General features: G+C 42.9%; 1 protein-coding gene across 11 annotated transcripts in view; it reads right to left on the bottom strand.

Moving 5' to 3' along the window:
- The window catches only part of LOC140464825 (cadherin-18), a 742457-nt gene that overhangs the window by 19597 nt on the left and 707037 nt on the right, over positions 1-15823 (bottom strand). For all 11 annotated transcript variants that reach the window (XM_072560305.1, XM_072560296.1, XM_072560294.1 and 8 more), the window contains 3 exons: positions 8123-8259; positions 5584-5705; positions 5079-5196 (listed from right to left, as the gene is read on the bottom strand). In XM_072560305.1, the coding sequence (XP_072416406.1) occupies positions 5079-5196; positions 5584-5705; positions 8123-8259 (377 nt within the window). The remainder of the gene's footprint in view (positions 1-5078; positions 5197-5583; positions 5706-8122; positions 8260-15823) is intronic.

The following is a 15823-nucleotide window of genomic DNA, read 5'->3' on the forward strand; positions in this document are numbered from 1 at the left end:
AGTATATTAGCTGTAAGAAGATGTTGGACAAGCTCAGACTGTTTTCATTAGAGCATCAGAGACTGAGGGATGACCTGATAGTAGTAGACAAAATCATAACAGGCATGGATAGGGTGGATATTTGGAGTTTTTTACCCAGGATGGAAATATCATATACTAGGGGGCATAGGTTCATGTTGAGAGGTGAGAGTTTAAGAGAGATGTGCAAGACAAGTTTTTTACACAGAGGGTGGTAGGTGACTGGAACGTGCTGCCTAGGGAGCTGGGAGAAACCAGTACGTGAGTAACATTTAAGAAGCATTTAGAACAGGCAGGAATAGATTATATGGACCATATGGAGGCAGATGAGATTAGGTTAGAATGGCAGCATTGGCACAGACATGGTGGGCTAAAAGTCTAATTCTTGAGCTGTACATTTCTATGTTCTATTATAGAACAGAGTGGGCTCAAGGGGCCAAACAGCCTTCTCTTGTTTCTATTTCCCATTGCCTTATGTACAAGTTGACAATAAGCTCCACAATTATATATTTCTGCTGTGGCTTAGATAAAGTGTATCCTCCATGTATCACTCAGTTATTTCCTACTTAAACAAAAAACATCCCTTTAAAGGCAGTAATTTTTAAAATTGGAGCATGAGAAAAATGACTTTAATATTATTCACACATATAACAAGAGTTTTAGCCCAAGGAGCTTTTAAGTACATTTCTGTAAACAAATATCATTGCATGTTTAATAAAAACAGGAAGTACTAGAAATACTCAGCAGGTCTTACTTCATCTGTAGAGAGTTAACCAGAACATACAGCATAGAAATTGAACTTTTTTGTTACTTTATATAACATCCTTTGTCTCAAAGACATTATCATCTCAACTTGACTTGTCTCTTCTTATTATTCTCATTTCAGTGCTGTGTCTGTGAGATAACAGAGCTAGGAGCATGATGGTGAATGTGAAATAAAATATATATATTTTGAAATTCACCTCTTAAAACATAAAAATGCAGGTTTTATTGTGTTATATGAAAGAGGAGGAGTTAATACACTTAAAAGAAATGATTTAAGAACTCTGTTGAAAACATAGAAATTAAGCATTTTTGAGTTGTCATTTGTGACTACAAAGCATTAGTATTTTTGAAAAAAAACATATTTTATCAAAGCAGTTCATCTTGCACTCGTCACAACAATTTGCAAGAAATAACAAAGGAAAAGGAAAACAACATTTGTACTGAATGAGAGATCAGCCAGACCTTAGTTAATTTCTTTGGAAAATGAATTAACTAATCAGAGTCACTCTGCCGAGTTTAAAATTTAAACAAAGCTTAGCAGTTAAATGTCAGTCAACAATAACTGGTACATTTTACATGAAATGGTCTCTAACATTCAAACTCTACTTGTTGACCAATTATCACAGTCCCCTCATGGAGCACAAACATTGATTTCTCCTTACTTTGGCATTTCTGATGAATAAGAAGTGATAAGTGCAAGATGAGAAGCTTTGACAAAATGTGCCTTTTTTTTCAGCAATACCCAAATCTGAGTTAATAAACAAAGAGCCAGTTTTCAAGATATTTATGTTTGATGCTACATGGAACACTGGCATATGTCCTCATGGCTGAAGGGACAGGTGAAAAGGATGGTCAGTGAAAATTATGCTATGTGATTCCATCAGATGATTGGAGCCTAACCAACTGTGTGAAAATAAAGCAGATGAAGTGGATGACTTCCAAAAAGAGTTTTAGTAGAGAATTATATCATTGAACCAGCTTCGTCATCACTAGTAAATCACAGACACACTGAATTAATTGGGGCACTCATTCATGAATTTGTCTACACAGCGGTGAAAACACTATTTCAACAAAGAGGAGTTAACTAAAAATATGCTCATTTTCAAATTAATCGTTGCACTTGAAAATGCATTCAGGTTTTTTTTTAATTTTAAGGACATGCATTTATTGATTTCTACATTCATTCCCATATTAATGTATTTTTCAATTCAAGACCAGTTTATGAACTAATTGAAAATGTCAGAGCTTTGATTTTCAGCTCCTTTGACCCACATATCAGAATGTAATTTTCAGTTTGTCATGCTTTTAAGATGTCAGTCCCTGCTGGAAGAAGTTACCTAGCAACCAATGCAAACAATACATCAGCCATACAGAAGGGGGGCTGCAGGTACCTGTAACCTGTTACAGAAACTGTAGCATCAGCTAAAGGGAACAGCAGAAAGCCCCAAATTGGCACAAAGAGTCACGACAACATGGAGTTCATTGCTATAAAATACTGTTAAAGCATAAAATCTTGCAGAAGAGAATGAGATAATTGTTTAAATGGGTAATGATAAAGATAATGAATGAGCTAGAGAGTTTGACCTGGTGATTCATGTGTTTGATGGTCAAGCAGCCTGTTTCTGTCTTTATAATCTTTATCTTTCAAAATGATCGATAGTAACTTGGAAATGACTGAGTGGCAAATTGTTATACAATGTACAATGTATTTATGTCAAATTCCTCTTTTTACTAATTTACTAGACCTGGATGTCAGTCAATTATGAGAAAATTGGGGGCCATAGGAACAGGAGTAGTCCATTCAGCCCCTCGAGCCTGGTCCATCATCCAATGATCTGAAGCCTAACTCCATGTGTCTGCCTTTGGCTCATATCCCTTCATATCTTTGCTGAACAAAAGTTTACCTCTCTCAGATTTAAAACTAACAACTGATCAAACTGTTTGTGGAAGTTCCAAACCTCTACCACCCTTTGAGTGTTGGGGATCTGGAGATTCCTTCTTTAGTGCTTTGAGTGTAGGTTTTCTGCAAGAATGTGAAAGAGATGCTAATGAATCAGCAACTCAGGATCAATCCCCATGCAGTGTAGCATTGGTTAAGTTTAAGGAGATAAAATTCAGATGGAGTGCAACTCCAGTTCATTATTCTCCACTTGTGCTTAGCCACCAAACCGAAACTCACTTGAAAATTTGCTCGAAACTATTCTTTTGGAAGAATGGAAAGACCACCTTGGTATTTCCAAGTGTTATCCAATGATTTTGACTGTTCTTAATTAGCTCAAGATCTGCTGTTACAGATTATCATGTTGTTCACATGCTGAAATGAATCAGCATGGATGGTATATTTGTAAAATTATTTTGCTATTTAAGTTTCTAAATCACTCAATTATAAGATATGGTGTTCAGAACAGAGAACGTAGAACATAGAAAAGTATATCACAGAACAGCCCTTTGGCCCACGATGTTGTGCCGAGGATTAATCCTAATGTAAAATAAAATAAATTAACCTACACACCCCTCAACTCACTGTTATCCATGTGCATGTCCAGCAGTCACTTAAATGTCCCCAATGACTCTGCTTCCACCACCGCCGCTGACAACGCATTCCATGCATTCACAACTCTCTGCATAAAGAACCTTCCTCTGACGTCCCCTCTATACCATTCTCCTAATATTTTAAAACTATGACCCCTCGTACCAATCAATCCTGCCCTGGGGAAAAGTTTCTGGTTATTGACTCTATCTATTCCTCTCATTATTTTGTATACCTCGATCAGGTCACCTCTCTTCCTCCTTCTCTCCAGCGAGAAAAGTCCGAGCTTAGTCACCTCTCTTCATAAGGCAACCCTCCAGTCCAGGCAGCATTCTGGTAAACCTTCTTTGCACCCTCTCCAAAGCCTCTGTGTCTTTCCTATAGTAGGGTGACCAGATCTGGACCATAATTCCAAGTGTGGTCTCACCAGAGACTTGTAAAACTGTAGCAAAATCTCGAAGCTCTTAAAATTGATCCCCCATGAATGAAAGCCAAAACACCATATGCTTTCTTAACAACTCTATCCAATTTGAGGGATCTATGTACTTGAACACCAAGATCTCTCTGTTCCCCCACACTGCCAAAAATCCTGTCTTTAATCCTATATTCAGCATTCAAGTTTGACCTTCCAAAATGCATCACTTCGCATTTATCCAAGTTGAATTCCATCTGCTATTTCTCAGCCTAGCTCTGCATCCTGTCTATGTCATGCTGCAGCCTGCAGTAGCCCTCTATACTATCAATTCCGCCTCCAACCTTTGTATCATCGGCAAATTTACTAACACACCCCTCAATCTCCTCATCCAGGTCATTTATAAAATTTACAAAGCGCAGAGGCCCAAGAACAGAACCCTGTGGGACCCTGCTCAATGTTGACCTCCAGGCAGAATACTTTCCATCTACAACCACTCCCTGCCTTCTGTCAGCCAGCCAATTCTGAATCCAGATCGCTAAATCTCCCTGTATCCCATACCTCCTGACTTTATGAATGAGTCTACCATGGGGAACTTTATCAACTGCCTTGCGGAAGTCCATATATACCACATCAACTGCTCGACCGTTGTCCATTTCTGAGCTCCTTTCAAGCAGGCCTGTAATCCTCTAAAACTGTGCTAGATCGTTGTTTCCTTCACCTTACGTACTGTGCCTTCTTCCTTTTGATAAGAAGCTCCTCTGTTCTTGTGATCCAAGGTTCCTTAATCCTACCGCTTCTTGGCTGTCTCAGAGGAACAAATTTGTGCATCACTCGCAACAACTGCTCCTTAAACAGTCTCCACATGTCTGCTGTGCCTATTCTGTGGAACAATTGCTCCCAGTCTGTACTTCCCAACTCCTGTCTGATAGCATCATAATTTCCTTTTCCCCAATTAAATATCTTCCCTCAGTAACTGCTCCTTTCCGTCTCCAAAGCTGTGGTAAATGCGAGGCAGTTGTGATCACTGTCACCAAAGTGCTCTCCCACTGTGAGATCTGTTTTTTGAAATATTTTGGATTTCCAATCTCTTATGTCAGTAAATCTCAATAGCAGCCAATGAATATCGTCTGATATTGACCGTATTTACTAAGTCAGCTTAATTTATTTTTAAGATGGAAAATGATTCTCTCACTTTGAACAAATGTTTATCTTTGATGTGAATTGACAGTGAAGATTGTGGAGACTCAAGTCACTTTGAAATTTTCTAATCCCTGACTAGAAACAGCAAAAATAGCACAAACTAACATGGTGCCCAGGTTAAATGGATTACTTTCTGACTTTCAGCATTACCTTCATTATCCTGCAGTGTAAAATTCGGATTTGGTGGAAGTTCCTGTACTAAGGAAAAGGAAAATCCTGGTCCATTGGCGAAATCATCCTTGTCCAGAGCATGTACAGTCTGAATCATCTGAACAAAATCAAACAAATTAGCTGAGTCTGGATGAACACTTCATACAACCATACATGGGTCCTTTTGCTCAACGGGTCTGTACGGTCAAAGCTCCAGGAAATCTATACTAGTCCACAGTCCAGCACTTGGCCTATAGAATTAATCATTTTTCTAAACTAACATTTGAAGCAACATATCAACACATAATATGTATTCATGCAAAAATATCTGATGGATTTTAGACAAACAAACTCTGTCATATATTTTTCCTCTTACAAATGATCATAAAAGATTGTAATATTGATCAATGAAATATAGTTATTCTGTTGCTCGCAGTTTTTTGTACCATGTCAGATACATCAGACATTTACAGTGGTTAAGCAAATGAGAACGTTGCTCATGTACCTGACCAGGTTTGGCATTCTCACAAAGGATTGTGTCATAATCTTCAGCAAGCTCCGGTATATTATCATTTACATCAAGAACGTGAATGGCAACTGGTACTTCAGTCAGCTGAGAGGGGTTATCTGTGAAATATAAAAATCATCATCAACAAAATAAGTAGCATTTACCCCCGGCACAAATAGATACATTAACACATTTCACCAAATTTATATTATCGTGGGGCCTAAAGATTTTCACCACCACCAATTTACATCTGAAAACTCAAAGGGTGTTGTCTCAATTTAATGAAATCTATTTATGTGTATGACCAGAATGACCACTCTCAGTACAAACATACAACGCTTTTAAATTGACTGTACAACTTTTAATGTTTGTGTTATTCAGTTTGATGGTGAGCCCAGGTGATTGCTGAATTCATGTTATTTCTCCCATAAACAGGATATGGCTGTGTGAAACACTGATTGTTACTTCTTTCACAAATGAAGTAGCGATGAACTGAATTCACTTTCACAGTGTTGGTAGCCGTGGGGAAGGAAATCAAAGTTAATTGGAAGTAAAACACGGCGCCAAAATGGATAGTGAATCGAAGCTGGACTGTTTCCTATCAGCTGGGACTTTACAAAAGGACAGGCCATGGTGCCAGAGGAAGAAACTCTGTCACTAGAAGGGTTCACATATCATAAGGAAGAGATCTTGGATACACTGTTGACATTTAAAGTTGACAAGGAGGCATCAATATCTGATGAGATAAATCCAAGGATTTTGAAGGAAGTGCAGGTAGATATTTTGGGAGTTGATAAAATGTGGCACTGGAAAAAGCACAGCAGGTCAGGCAGCAAGAGGAGCAAGAGAGTTGATGTTGTGGGCATAATCCTTCATTAGCACTGGGAGGGGTGCGGAGAAATAATAGGTACTAACATCAACTCGCTTGCTCCTCTGATGCTGCCTGACCTGTGCTTTTTCCAATGCCACACTTTGACTCTGACTTCTCCAGCATTGGCAGTCCTCACAATCCCCCAGAAAATAGGGTAGCATTGGCCACAAACTTTCAGTCTTCCCCAGAGTCATGAGAGGTGTCAGTGTACTGGAGAATTGTAACCACTACAGCCTTGGTCAAGAAAGGTTGTAAGGATAAGCCGAATAATTACAGACCAGTCAGTTTAAGTTCAATGGTGGAGAAGCTTCTGGAAGTGTTTATTCAACTAGAATTAGTTCTAACATAGAAAGAGGTGAGTTGGTTAAGAAGAGTTGGCATGAATTTCTAAAGGGGAAATCATGTTTATCAAACTTGCTGGAGTTTTGTTTTGAAGAGATAACAGAAAGGCCCGATGAGGGTAAAGCTGTGAATGTGGTAACCATGCATTTCCAAAGTGTATTTGATACAGTGCCACATAATAGAGTTGTGAAGGAAGTCTATATATATAAGCAATAGGAGCAACGTCGATACAAATCAGAAACAGAGACTATTGGTCAATGGATAATTTTCGGGCTGGATGATGGTTTATACTGGAGATCCCCAGGCATTGGTTTTGGACCGTTGCTTTTCCTGTTCTATATTTATGGTCTGGATCTTGGTGTACAGGGGACAAGGTTAAAGCTTGCAGGTAACACAATAGAGAAGAATAGTGTGGAAATCCAAAAGGACATTTACAAATTGGTGCAGTGTGTGGACAGGTGGCAGATAAGTTTCAATGTAAAGGAGTGTGAGCTGATACATTATGGTTGGGAGAACATTGGAAGATAATATAAGGGTACAATTCTAAAGGGGTGCAGGATATATTTCTGCACAGATCATTGAAGGTAGTAAAACAATTGGAGAGAGCAGTTAACAAAGCGTACAGTATTCTCAGCTTATTGATTGAAGCATAGAGTCCAACAGCAGGGAGGTGATGTTGAATTTGTACAGAATACTTGTTAGACCTCAGCTTGAGTACTGTGGACAGTTGCGGGTGCCTGCCACATTATACTAAAGGTGTGAGTGCACTGAAGAGAATGGAGAAGTGAATTACAAGAATAGCTCCAGCAATGTCAGTGATAAGGAGAGATGGAAGACGTTGACACTGTTCTCCTTGGAGAGAAGAAGTTTGAGAAGAGATCTGATAGAGGTTTCCAAAATTGTGTGCAGGCAGGATAGAGTAGTTAGGCAGACCCTGTTCCTGCCCATAAAAGGAAATGAAATGAGAGGACATAGATATAAAGTGATGTGCAAACAAAACAAGGGTGATGCAAAAAAAAAGAAACACAGCAATTAGTTAGGGTCTGGAATGTACTGCCTGAATACATGATGGAAGTAGGTTCAACTGAAGCATTCAGGAGGGGATTGGATAGTTATTTTGATAGAAATAACGTGCAAGGGGATGAAGAAAGGCACAACAGGAAACGATATGGGCTTGAAGAGCTGGTACAATACAATGGGCTGAATGGCCCCACCCTGCACTGTCACAATTCAGTCACTGATGCTTTTATCCAAACCACTGGACAGCCCCCATATTTGTTACTTTCAGTCAACCTAAAGTGAAACATTTTATATCTTACTTACCAAGCTCTGATGCAATGACTGTGATGTTAAGCCATGGCGTCTCTTCTCTATCAAGTATCTTCATGGTTTTAATAACCCCACTGTTCGCATCAATGTTAAAATAGCTCTCAGCTTCTTCATCATGTTGAATAAAGTATCTAATTCACAGAAAGGATTTAGAAATAATTGTAGATACAAAAACAGCACAGTTGGATTCAAAAATGATCATATATATGAGCAGCAATAAAATAAATGTCCTAGTTTGAGTATTGCTGAAAGAGAAGGGGGAGTAACATTGTTCATTAGAGAGGGCATCACAGCAGCAGAAAAGGAAGTTGTTGAGGAGGATTTGTCAATTGAGTCAGGATGGGTGGGGGTTAGTAACAGGAAAGGAGCAGTCATTTTATTCGGTGTTTTCTATAGACCCCCCCCCCCCTCCCAATAGCAGCAGAAAGATTGGAGAAGCCAAACGCCAACTCAAGGACACCTCTTCCTACTGCCCCCTCAACCATGACCCCACACCCCCCCCCATCACCAAAGCATCATCTCCCAGACCATACAGAACCTCATCACCTCAGGAGATCTCCCACCCACAGCTTCCAACCTCATAGTCCGGGAACCCCGCACTGCCTGGTTCTACCTCCTTCCAAAGATCCACAAACCTGACCACCCTGGCCGACCCATTGTCTCAGCATGCTCCTGCCCCACTGAACTCATCTCTACCTACCTTGACACTGTCCTATCCCCCCTAGTCCAGAAACTCCCCACATACGTTCGAGACACCACCCACACCCTCCACCTCCTCCAAGACTTCCGTTTCCCTGGCCCCCAACGCCTCATCTTCACCATGGATATCCAATCCCTCTACACCTCCATCCGCCATCACCAGGGCCTCCAAGCCCTCCGTTTTTTTCCTCTCCAGACTTCCCCAACAGTACCCTTCCACTGACACTCTCATTCGTTTGGCCGAACTGGTCCTCACCCTTAACAATTTCTCCTTTGAATCCTCCCACTTCCTCCAGACAAAAGGCGTAGCCATGGGCACACGTATGGGCCCCAGCTATGCCTGTCTCTTTGTTGGCTATGTAGAACAGTTGATCTTACACCGGCACCACTCCCCACCTCTTCCTCCGCTACATTGATGACTGCATTGGCGCCACCTCATGCTCCCGCGAGGAGGTTGAGCAATTCATCAACTTCACCAACACATTCCACCCTGACCTTAAATTTACCTGGACCATCTCTGACACCTCGCTCCCCTTCCTGGACCTCTCCATCTCCATTAGTGACGACCGACTTGACACTGACATTTTTTACAAACCCACCGACTCCCACAGCTACCTGGATTACACCTCTTCCCACCCTATCTCTTGCAAAAATGCCATCCAGTATTCCCAATTTCTCCGCCTCCGCCATATCTGCTCCCAGGAGGACCAGTTCCACCATAGGACACACCAGATGTCCTCCTTCTTTAGAGACCGCAATTTCCCTTCCCATGTGGTTAAAGATGCCCTCCAACGCATCTCGTCCACATCCCGCACCTCCGCCCTCAGACCCCACCCCTCCAACCGTAACAAGGACAGAACGCCCCTGGTGCTCACCTTCCACCTTACCAACCTTCGCATAAACCAAATCATCTGCCGACATTTCCGCCACCTCCAAAAAGACCCCACCACCAGGGATATATTTCCCTCCCCACCCCTTTCCGCCTTCCGCAAAGACCGTTCCCTCCATGACTACCTGGTCAGGTCCACACCCCCCTACGACCCACCCTCCCATTCTGGCATTTTCCCCTGCCACCGCAGGAACTGTAAAACCTGTGCCCACACCTCCTTCCTCACCTCTATCCAAGGCCCTAAAGGAGCCTTCCACATCCATCAAAGTTTTACCTGCACATCCACTAATATCATTTATTGTACCCGTTGCTCCCGATGTGGTCTCCTCTACATTGGGGAGACTGGGCGCCTCCTAGCAGAGCGCTTTAGGGAACATCTCCGAGACATCTGCACCAATCAACCAAACCGCCCCGTGGCCCAACATTTCAATTCCCCCTCCCACTCTGCCGAGGACATGGAGGTCCTGGGCCTCCTTCACCGCCACTCCCCCACCACCAGACGCCTGGAGGAAGAACGCCTCATCTTCCGCCTCGGAACACTTCAACCCCAGGGCATCAATATGGACTTCAACAGTTTCTTTATTTCCCCTTCACCCACCTCATCCTAGTTTCAAACTTCCAGCTCAGCATTATCTCCTTGACTTGTCCGGACTTGTCCGACCTGCCTATCTCCTTTTCCACCTATCCACTCCACCCTCTCCTCCTTCTCCTATCACCGTCATCTCCTCCCCCACTCACCTATTGTATTCTATGCTACTCTCTCCCCACCCCCACCCTCCTCTAGCTTATCTCTCCATGCTTCAGGCTCACTGCCTTTATTCCTGATGAAGGGCTTTTGCTCGAAATGTCGATTTCGCTGCTCGTTGGATGCTGCCTGAACTGCTGTGCTCTTCCAGCACCACTAATCCAGTATTTGGTTTCCAGCATCTGCAGTCATTGTTTTACCCCAGAGAGATTGTAGAGCAGATCTTGGAAAGGTACTGATGGAACAGAGTTGTTGTCATGACTTCCACTTCCCCAATAATGATTGGAACCTCCTTAGTGTAGATGGTCTGGATGGAGTTAATTTTGTCAGATATGTCCAGGAAGGATTCCTGACTCAATATGTAGATAGGCTGACTAGGGGGAAGGCCATATTGGATTTGGTGTTAGGCAATGAGCCAGGCCAAGTGTCAGATCTCTCGGTGGGAGAGTATTTTGGTGACACTGACCACAACTGCCTCACCTTTGTCATAGACATGGAGAGGGATAGGAACAGACAGTATGGGAAGGTGGTCGTGAGTGTGGTTTCTGGAAAAGCACAGCAGGTCAGGCAGCATCTTAGGAGGAGGAGAATCGACAATAGACAATAGGTGCAGGAGTAGGCCATTTGGCCCTCCGAGCCAGCACCACTATTCATTATGATCATGGCTGATCATCCTCAATCAGTATCCTGTTCCTGCCTTATCCCCATAACCCTTGATTCCACTCTCTTCAAGAGCTCTATCCATCGCTTTCTTGAGAGTATCCAGAGACATTGCCTTCTGGAGCAGAGCATTCCATATATCCAGCACTCTCTGGGTGAAGACATTTCTCCTCAACTCTGTGGCCTATCCCTTATTTTTAAACTGTGTCCCCTGGTTCGGCACTCAATCATCAACGGAAACATGTTTCCTGCCTCCAGAGTGTCCAATCCTTTAATAATCTTATGCGTCTCAATCAGATCCCCTCTCAGTCTTCTAAACTCAAGTGTATACAAGCCCAGTCGCTCCAATCTTTCAACATAAGATAGTCCCGCCATTCCGGGAATTGACCTTGTGAACCTATGCTGCACTCCCTCAAAAGCCAGAATGTCCTTCCTCAAATTTGGAGACCAAAACTGCACACAATACTCCAGGTGCGGTCTCACCAGGGCCCTGTACAGCTGCAGAAGGACCTCTTTGCTTCTATACTCGATTCCTCTTGTTATGAGGGCGAGCATGCCATTAGCCTTCTTCACTACCTGCTGTACCTGCATGCTTGCTTTCGTTGACTGATGGTGTTACAAGAACACCTCAATCTCATTGTACTTTCCCTTTACCTAACTTGATTCCATTTAGATAGTAATCTGCCTTCCTGTTATTGCCATCAAAGTGGATAACCACAAACTTATCCACATTAAACTGCATCTGCCATGCATCCGTCCACTCACCTAACCTGTCTAAATCACCCTGTATTCTCATAATATCCTCCTCACATTTCACCCTGCCACCCAGCTTTGTGTCATGATGAAGGGCTCTTGCCCAAAATGTCAACTCTCCTGCTCCTCGGATGCTGCCTGACCTGCTGTGCTTTTTCAGCATCACATTCTCAGCTCCGATCTCCAGCATCTGCAGTCCTCACTTTCGCCGAGGATGGGAATGTATTTAATTATGGGAGGGGAAATTACACTGCTATTAGACAAGAAGTGTTGAGTGTAAATTGGGAACAATTGTTCTATGGGAAAGGCACAGCAGAAATGTGGAGGCTGTTTGAGGAGCACTTGTTGTGAGTGCTGGATAACTTTGTCCCACTGCCAAGGAATGGGAAGGAGAAGGAGCCTTAGATGACAAGAGAAGAGGAGCTTCTCATCAAGAGGAAGAAGGAAACTTACTTAAGGATGAGGAAGCAAGGATCTGGCACAGCTTTACAGGATTACAAGGTAGCTAGGAAAGAACTCAAAAATGGACTGAGGAGAGTGAGGAGGGGGCACGAGAAAGCCTTGGCAGGAAGGATTAGGGAAAACCCAAAACCAAAAGAGAAAATGCTGGAAAATCTCAGCAGGTCTGGCAGCATCTGTAAGAAAAGAAAAGAGCTGACATTTCGAGTCTAACTAACCCTTTGTCAAAGCTTTGTCGAAACGTCAGCTCTTTTCTCTCCTTTCAGATTCCAGCCTCCGCAGTAATTTGCTTTTATATGGAAAACCCAAAGGCGTTCTACGTTTACATGAGGAATATGAGAATGATCAGAGAGAGGGTAGGGCTGATCAGGGATAGTGGAGGGAACTTGTGCCTGGAGTCTGAAGAGGTAGGGGAGGTGCTAAAAGAGTGTCTTGCTTCAATATTCACTAGGGAGAGGGACCTTGTTGATAGTGAGAACACCGGGGACCAAGTTAATAGTCTTGAACAGATTGATATTAAGAAAGTGGATGTGCTGGAAATTCTGGGAATCACCAAGATAGAAAAGTCCCTAGCACTTGACCAGATGTATCCAAGGTTACTGTGGGAAGTGAGGAATGAGATTGCTGTGCCTCTTTGCATCCTCACTCTCCACAGGAGTAGTGCCAGCTGAGTGGAGGGAGGCACATGCTGTTCCTCTGCTCAAGAAAAGGAATAGGGTAATCCCTGGGAATTACAGACCAGTCAGTCTTACAGCTTTGGTAAGCAAGGTATTGGAAAGGATTCTGAAAAATAAGATTTATAACTATTTGGAAGCCATAGTTTGATTAAAGATCGTCAGCATGGCTTTGTGAGGGTCAGATCATGCCTCACAAACCTTATTGAGTTCTTTAAGGATGTTCTGAGACAAGTTGCAGTAAGGCATTTGATAAGGTTTCCCACGGTAGGTTCATTCAGAAAGTTAGGAGGTATAGGATATAGGGAGGTTTGGCTGTCTGGATACAGAATTGGCTAGCTGAAAAAAGACAGTGAGTGGTAGTGGATGGAAAGTATTCCGCCTGGAGGCCAGTGACCATGGTGTCCTACAGGGATCTGTTCTTGGGTCTCTGCTCTTTGTAGTTCTTATAAATTACTTGGATGAAGAAGTGGAAGGGTGGGTTAGTAAGTTTACCGATGACACAAAGGTCAGTGGTGTTGGAAATAGTATTGAGGGCTATTGCAGGCGACAACATGATATTGGGAGAAAGTGAGGACCGCAGATGCTAGAGATCAGAGTCAAGAGTGTGGTGCTGGAAAAGCACAGCAGGTCAGGCAGCATCTGAGGAGCCGGAGAGTCGATGTTTCAGGCGTAAGCCTGATGAAGGGCGTATGTCCAAAGCCTCGATCCTCCTGTTCCTCAGATGCTGCCTGACCTGCTGTGCTTTCCCAGCACCTCACTCTCGACTACAAGATGTCATTGACAGGATGCAGGGCTGGGCTGAGATGTGGCAGATGGAGTTCAAACTGAATAAATGTGAAGTGATTCATTTTGGAAGGTCAAGTTTCAATGCTGAATACAGAGTTAAAGCTAGGTATCTTGGCAGCATGGAGGAACAATGGGATCTTGGGGTCCACATCCATAGATACCTCAAAGTTGCCTCCCAAGTTGAGAAGATTGTTAAGAAGGTGTCTGGTGTTTTGGCTTTCATTAACAGGGGGCTTGAGTTGAAGAGCCACAAAGCTTTGCTGCAGCTCTATAAAATCCTGGTTAGACCACATTTGGAATATTGTGTCCAGTTATGGTCACCTCACTATCGGAAGAATGTAAATGCTTTAGAGCGAGTGCACAGGAGATTTACCAGGATGCTACCTGGATTGGAGGGTGTGTCTAATGAAGAGAGATTGAGTGAGTTTGGGCTTTTCATATGAAGAGAAGAAGGAAGAATGGTGACTTGATAGAGTAGATAGCCAGGAACTTTTCCCTAGGACAGAGATGCTTGTCACGAGGGGTAAAAATTTAAAGGTGATTGGAGGTAGGTGCCAGAGGTAGGTTCTTTATGCAGAGAGTGGTGGGTGCGTGGAATGCACTGCCAGTGGTGATAGTAGAGTCAGAGACATTAGGGACATTTAAGCGACGGCTGAGCAAGCACATAGACTGTAGTAAATTGAGGGGTGTGTTAGTTAGGTTGATGTTAGATCCAGATAAATGCTCAGCACAGCATTGCGGGCCGAAGGGCTTGTACTGTGCTGTAGTATTCTATGTTCTGTGCTCTGAGAGTATTTTGTTGAATATTTCTGTCTTGCATTCATCAGGACCATTCACAAGAATTTTCAAAGCAAAGGGGTAACAACATTTGAGAGGAGAGTGGTTGGTGATTTGATTGGTTGAGGCATTACCATGGAGAATGTACCAGTTCAAGATGACTTGCAATTAAATGTGAAGCTTTGTTTAAATTTTAAACCAGATTGCCATGAGACATGAACCAGAGACTTTCTGATATCTATTCAGATCAGTTGACCTCAACAAAATAGTCAGTCTCTGATTCATTTCTCAGGGCAGTTCCTTGACCAATCAGAGTCAACCTGATGGTTTAAAATATAAACAGAGCTTGGCAGCTAACTGCCAGTCATCATTAACTGGTTCATTCTCCAGTGAAAACACTTTACACATATCAGAGTTCACTAATCAATTAGTACCAGAATCATAGAATCCCTGCAGTGTGGAATCTCTACTCTCTTATATTGTGCAACTATTGTTTCCCCACTACTTTGGTACTTCTTGTCCACGGAGTGCCAAATGAAAAGGGTTTAAACTAGCTCAGCAGGGGGATGGGAACAGGAGGTGTAGTTGCAGTGCACAGGAGGATGAGACTAAGGAGGACAGGGATAGGATTTCATGGTCACAGGAATGTGCTGACAGACAGCAAGCTGATTTGAAGTGTGTCTACTTCAATGCCAGAAGTATCCGGAATAATTTAGGTGAGCTTGCAGCATGGATAGGTACCTGGGACTTCGATGTTGTGACCATTTCAGAGACATGGATAGAGCAGAGTCAGGAATGGATGTTGCAGGTTCCAGGGTTTAGATCTTTCATTAAGATCAGGGAAGGTGGTAAAAGAGGGGAAATGTGGCTTTGTTAGTTATAGAACATAGAACATAGAAGAATACAGCGCAGTACAGGCCCTTCAGCCCTCGATGTTGCGCCGATCAAAGCCCACCTAACCTACACTAACCCACTATCCTCCATATACCTATCCAATGCCCGCTTAAATACCCATAAAGAGGGAGAGTCCACTACTGCTACTGGCAGGGCATTCCATGAACAAAGTTAAGGACAGTATAACAGTGGCTGAAAGAACGTTTGGTGTGGACTCGTCTACTGAGGTGGTATGGGCTGAGGTTAGAAACAGGAGAGGTGAGCTCACATTGCAGGGAAATTTTTATAGGCCTCCGCAGAGTTCCAGGGAAGTGGAGGAAAGAATTGGCAAAATGATTCTGGGTAGGAGTGAAAGG

Source organism: Chiloscyllium punctatum, chromosome 41, assembly GCF_047496795.1.
Source record: "Chiloscyllium punctatum isolate Juve2018m chromosome 41, sChiPun1.3, whole genome shotgun sequence".
Classification (NCBI taxonomy): domain Eukaryota; kingdom Metazoa; phylum Chordata; class Chondrichthyes; order Orectolobiformes; family Hemiscylliidae; genus Chiloscyllium; species Chiloscyllium punctatum.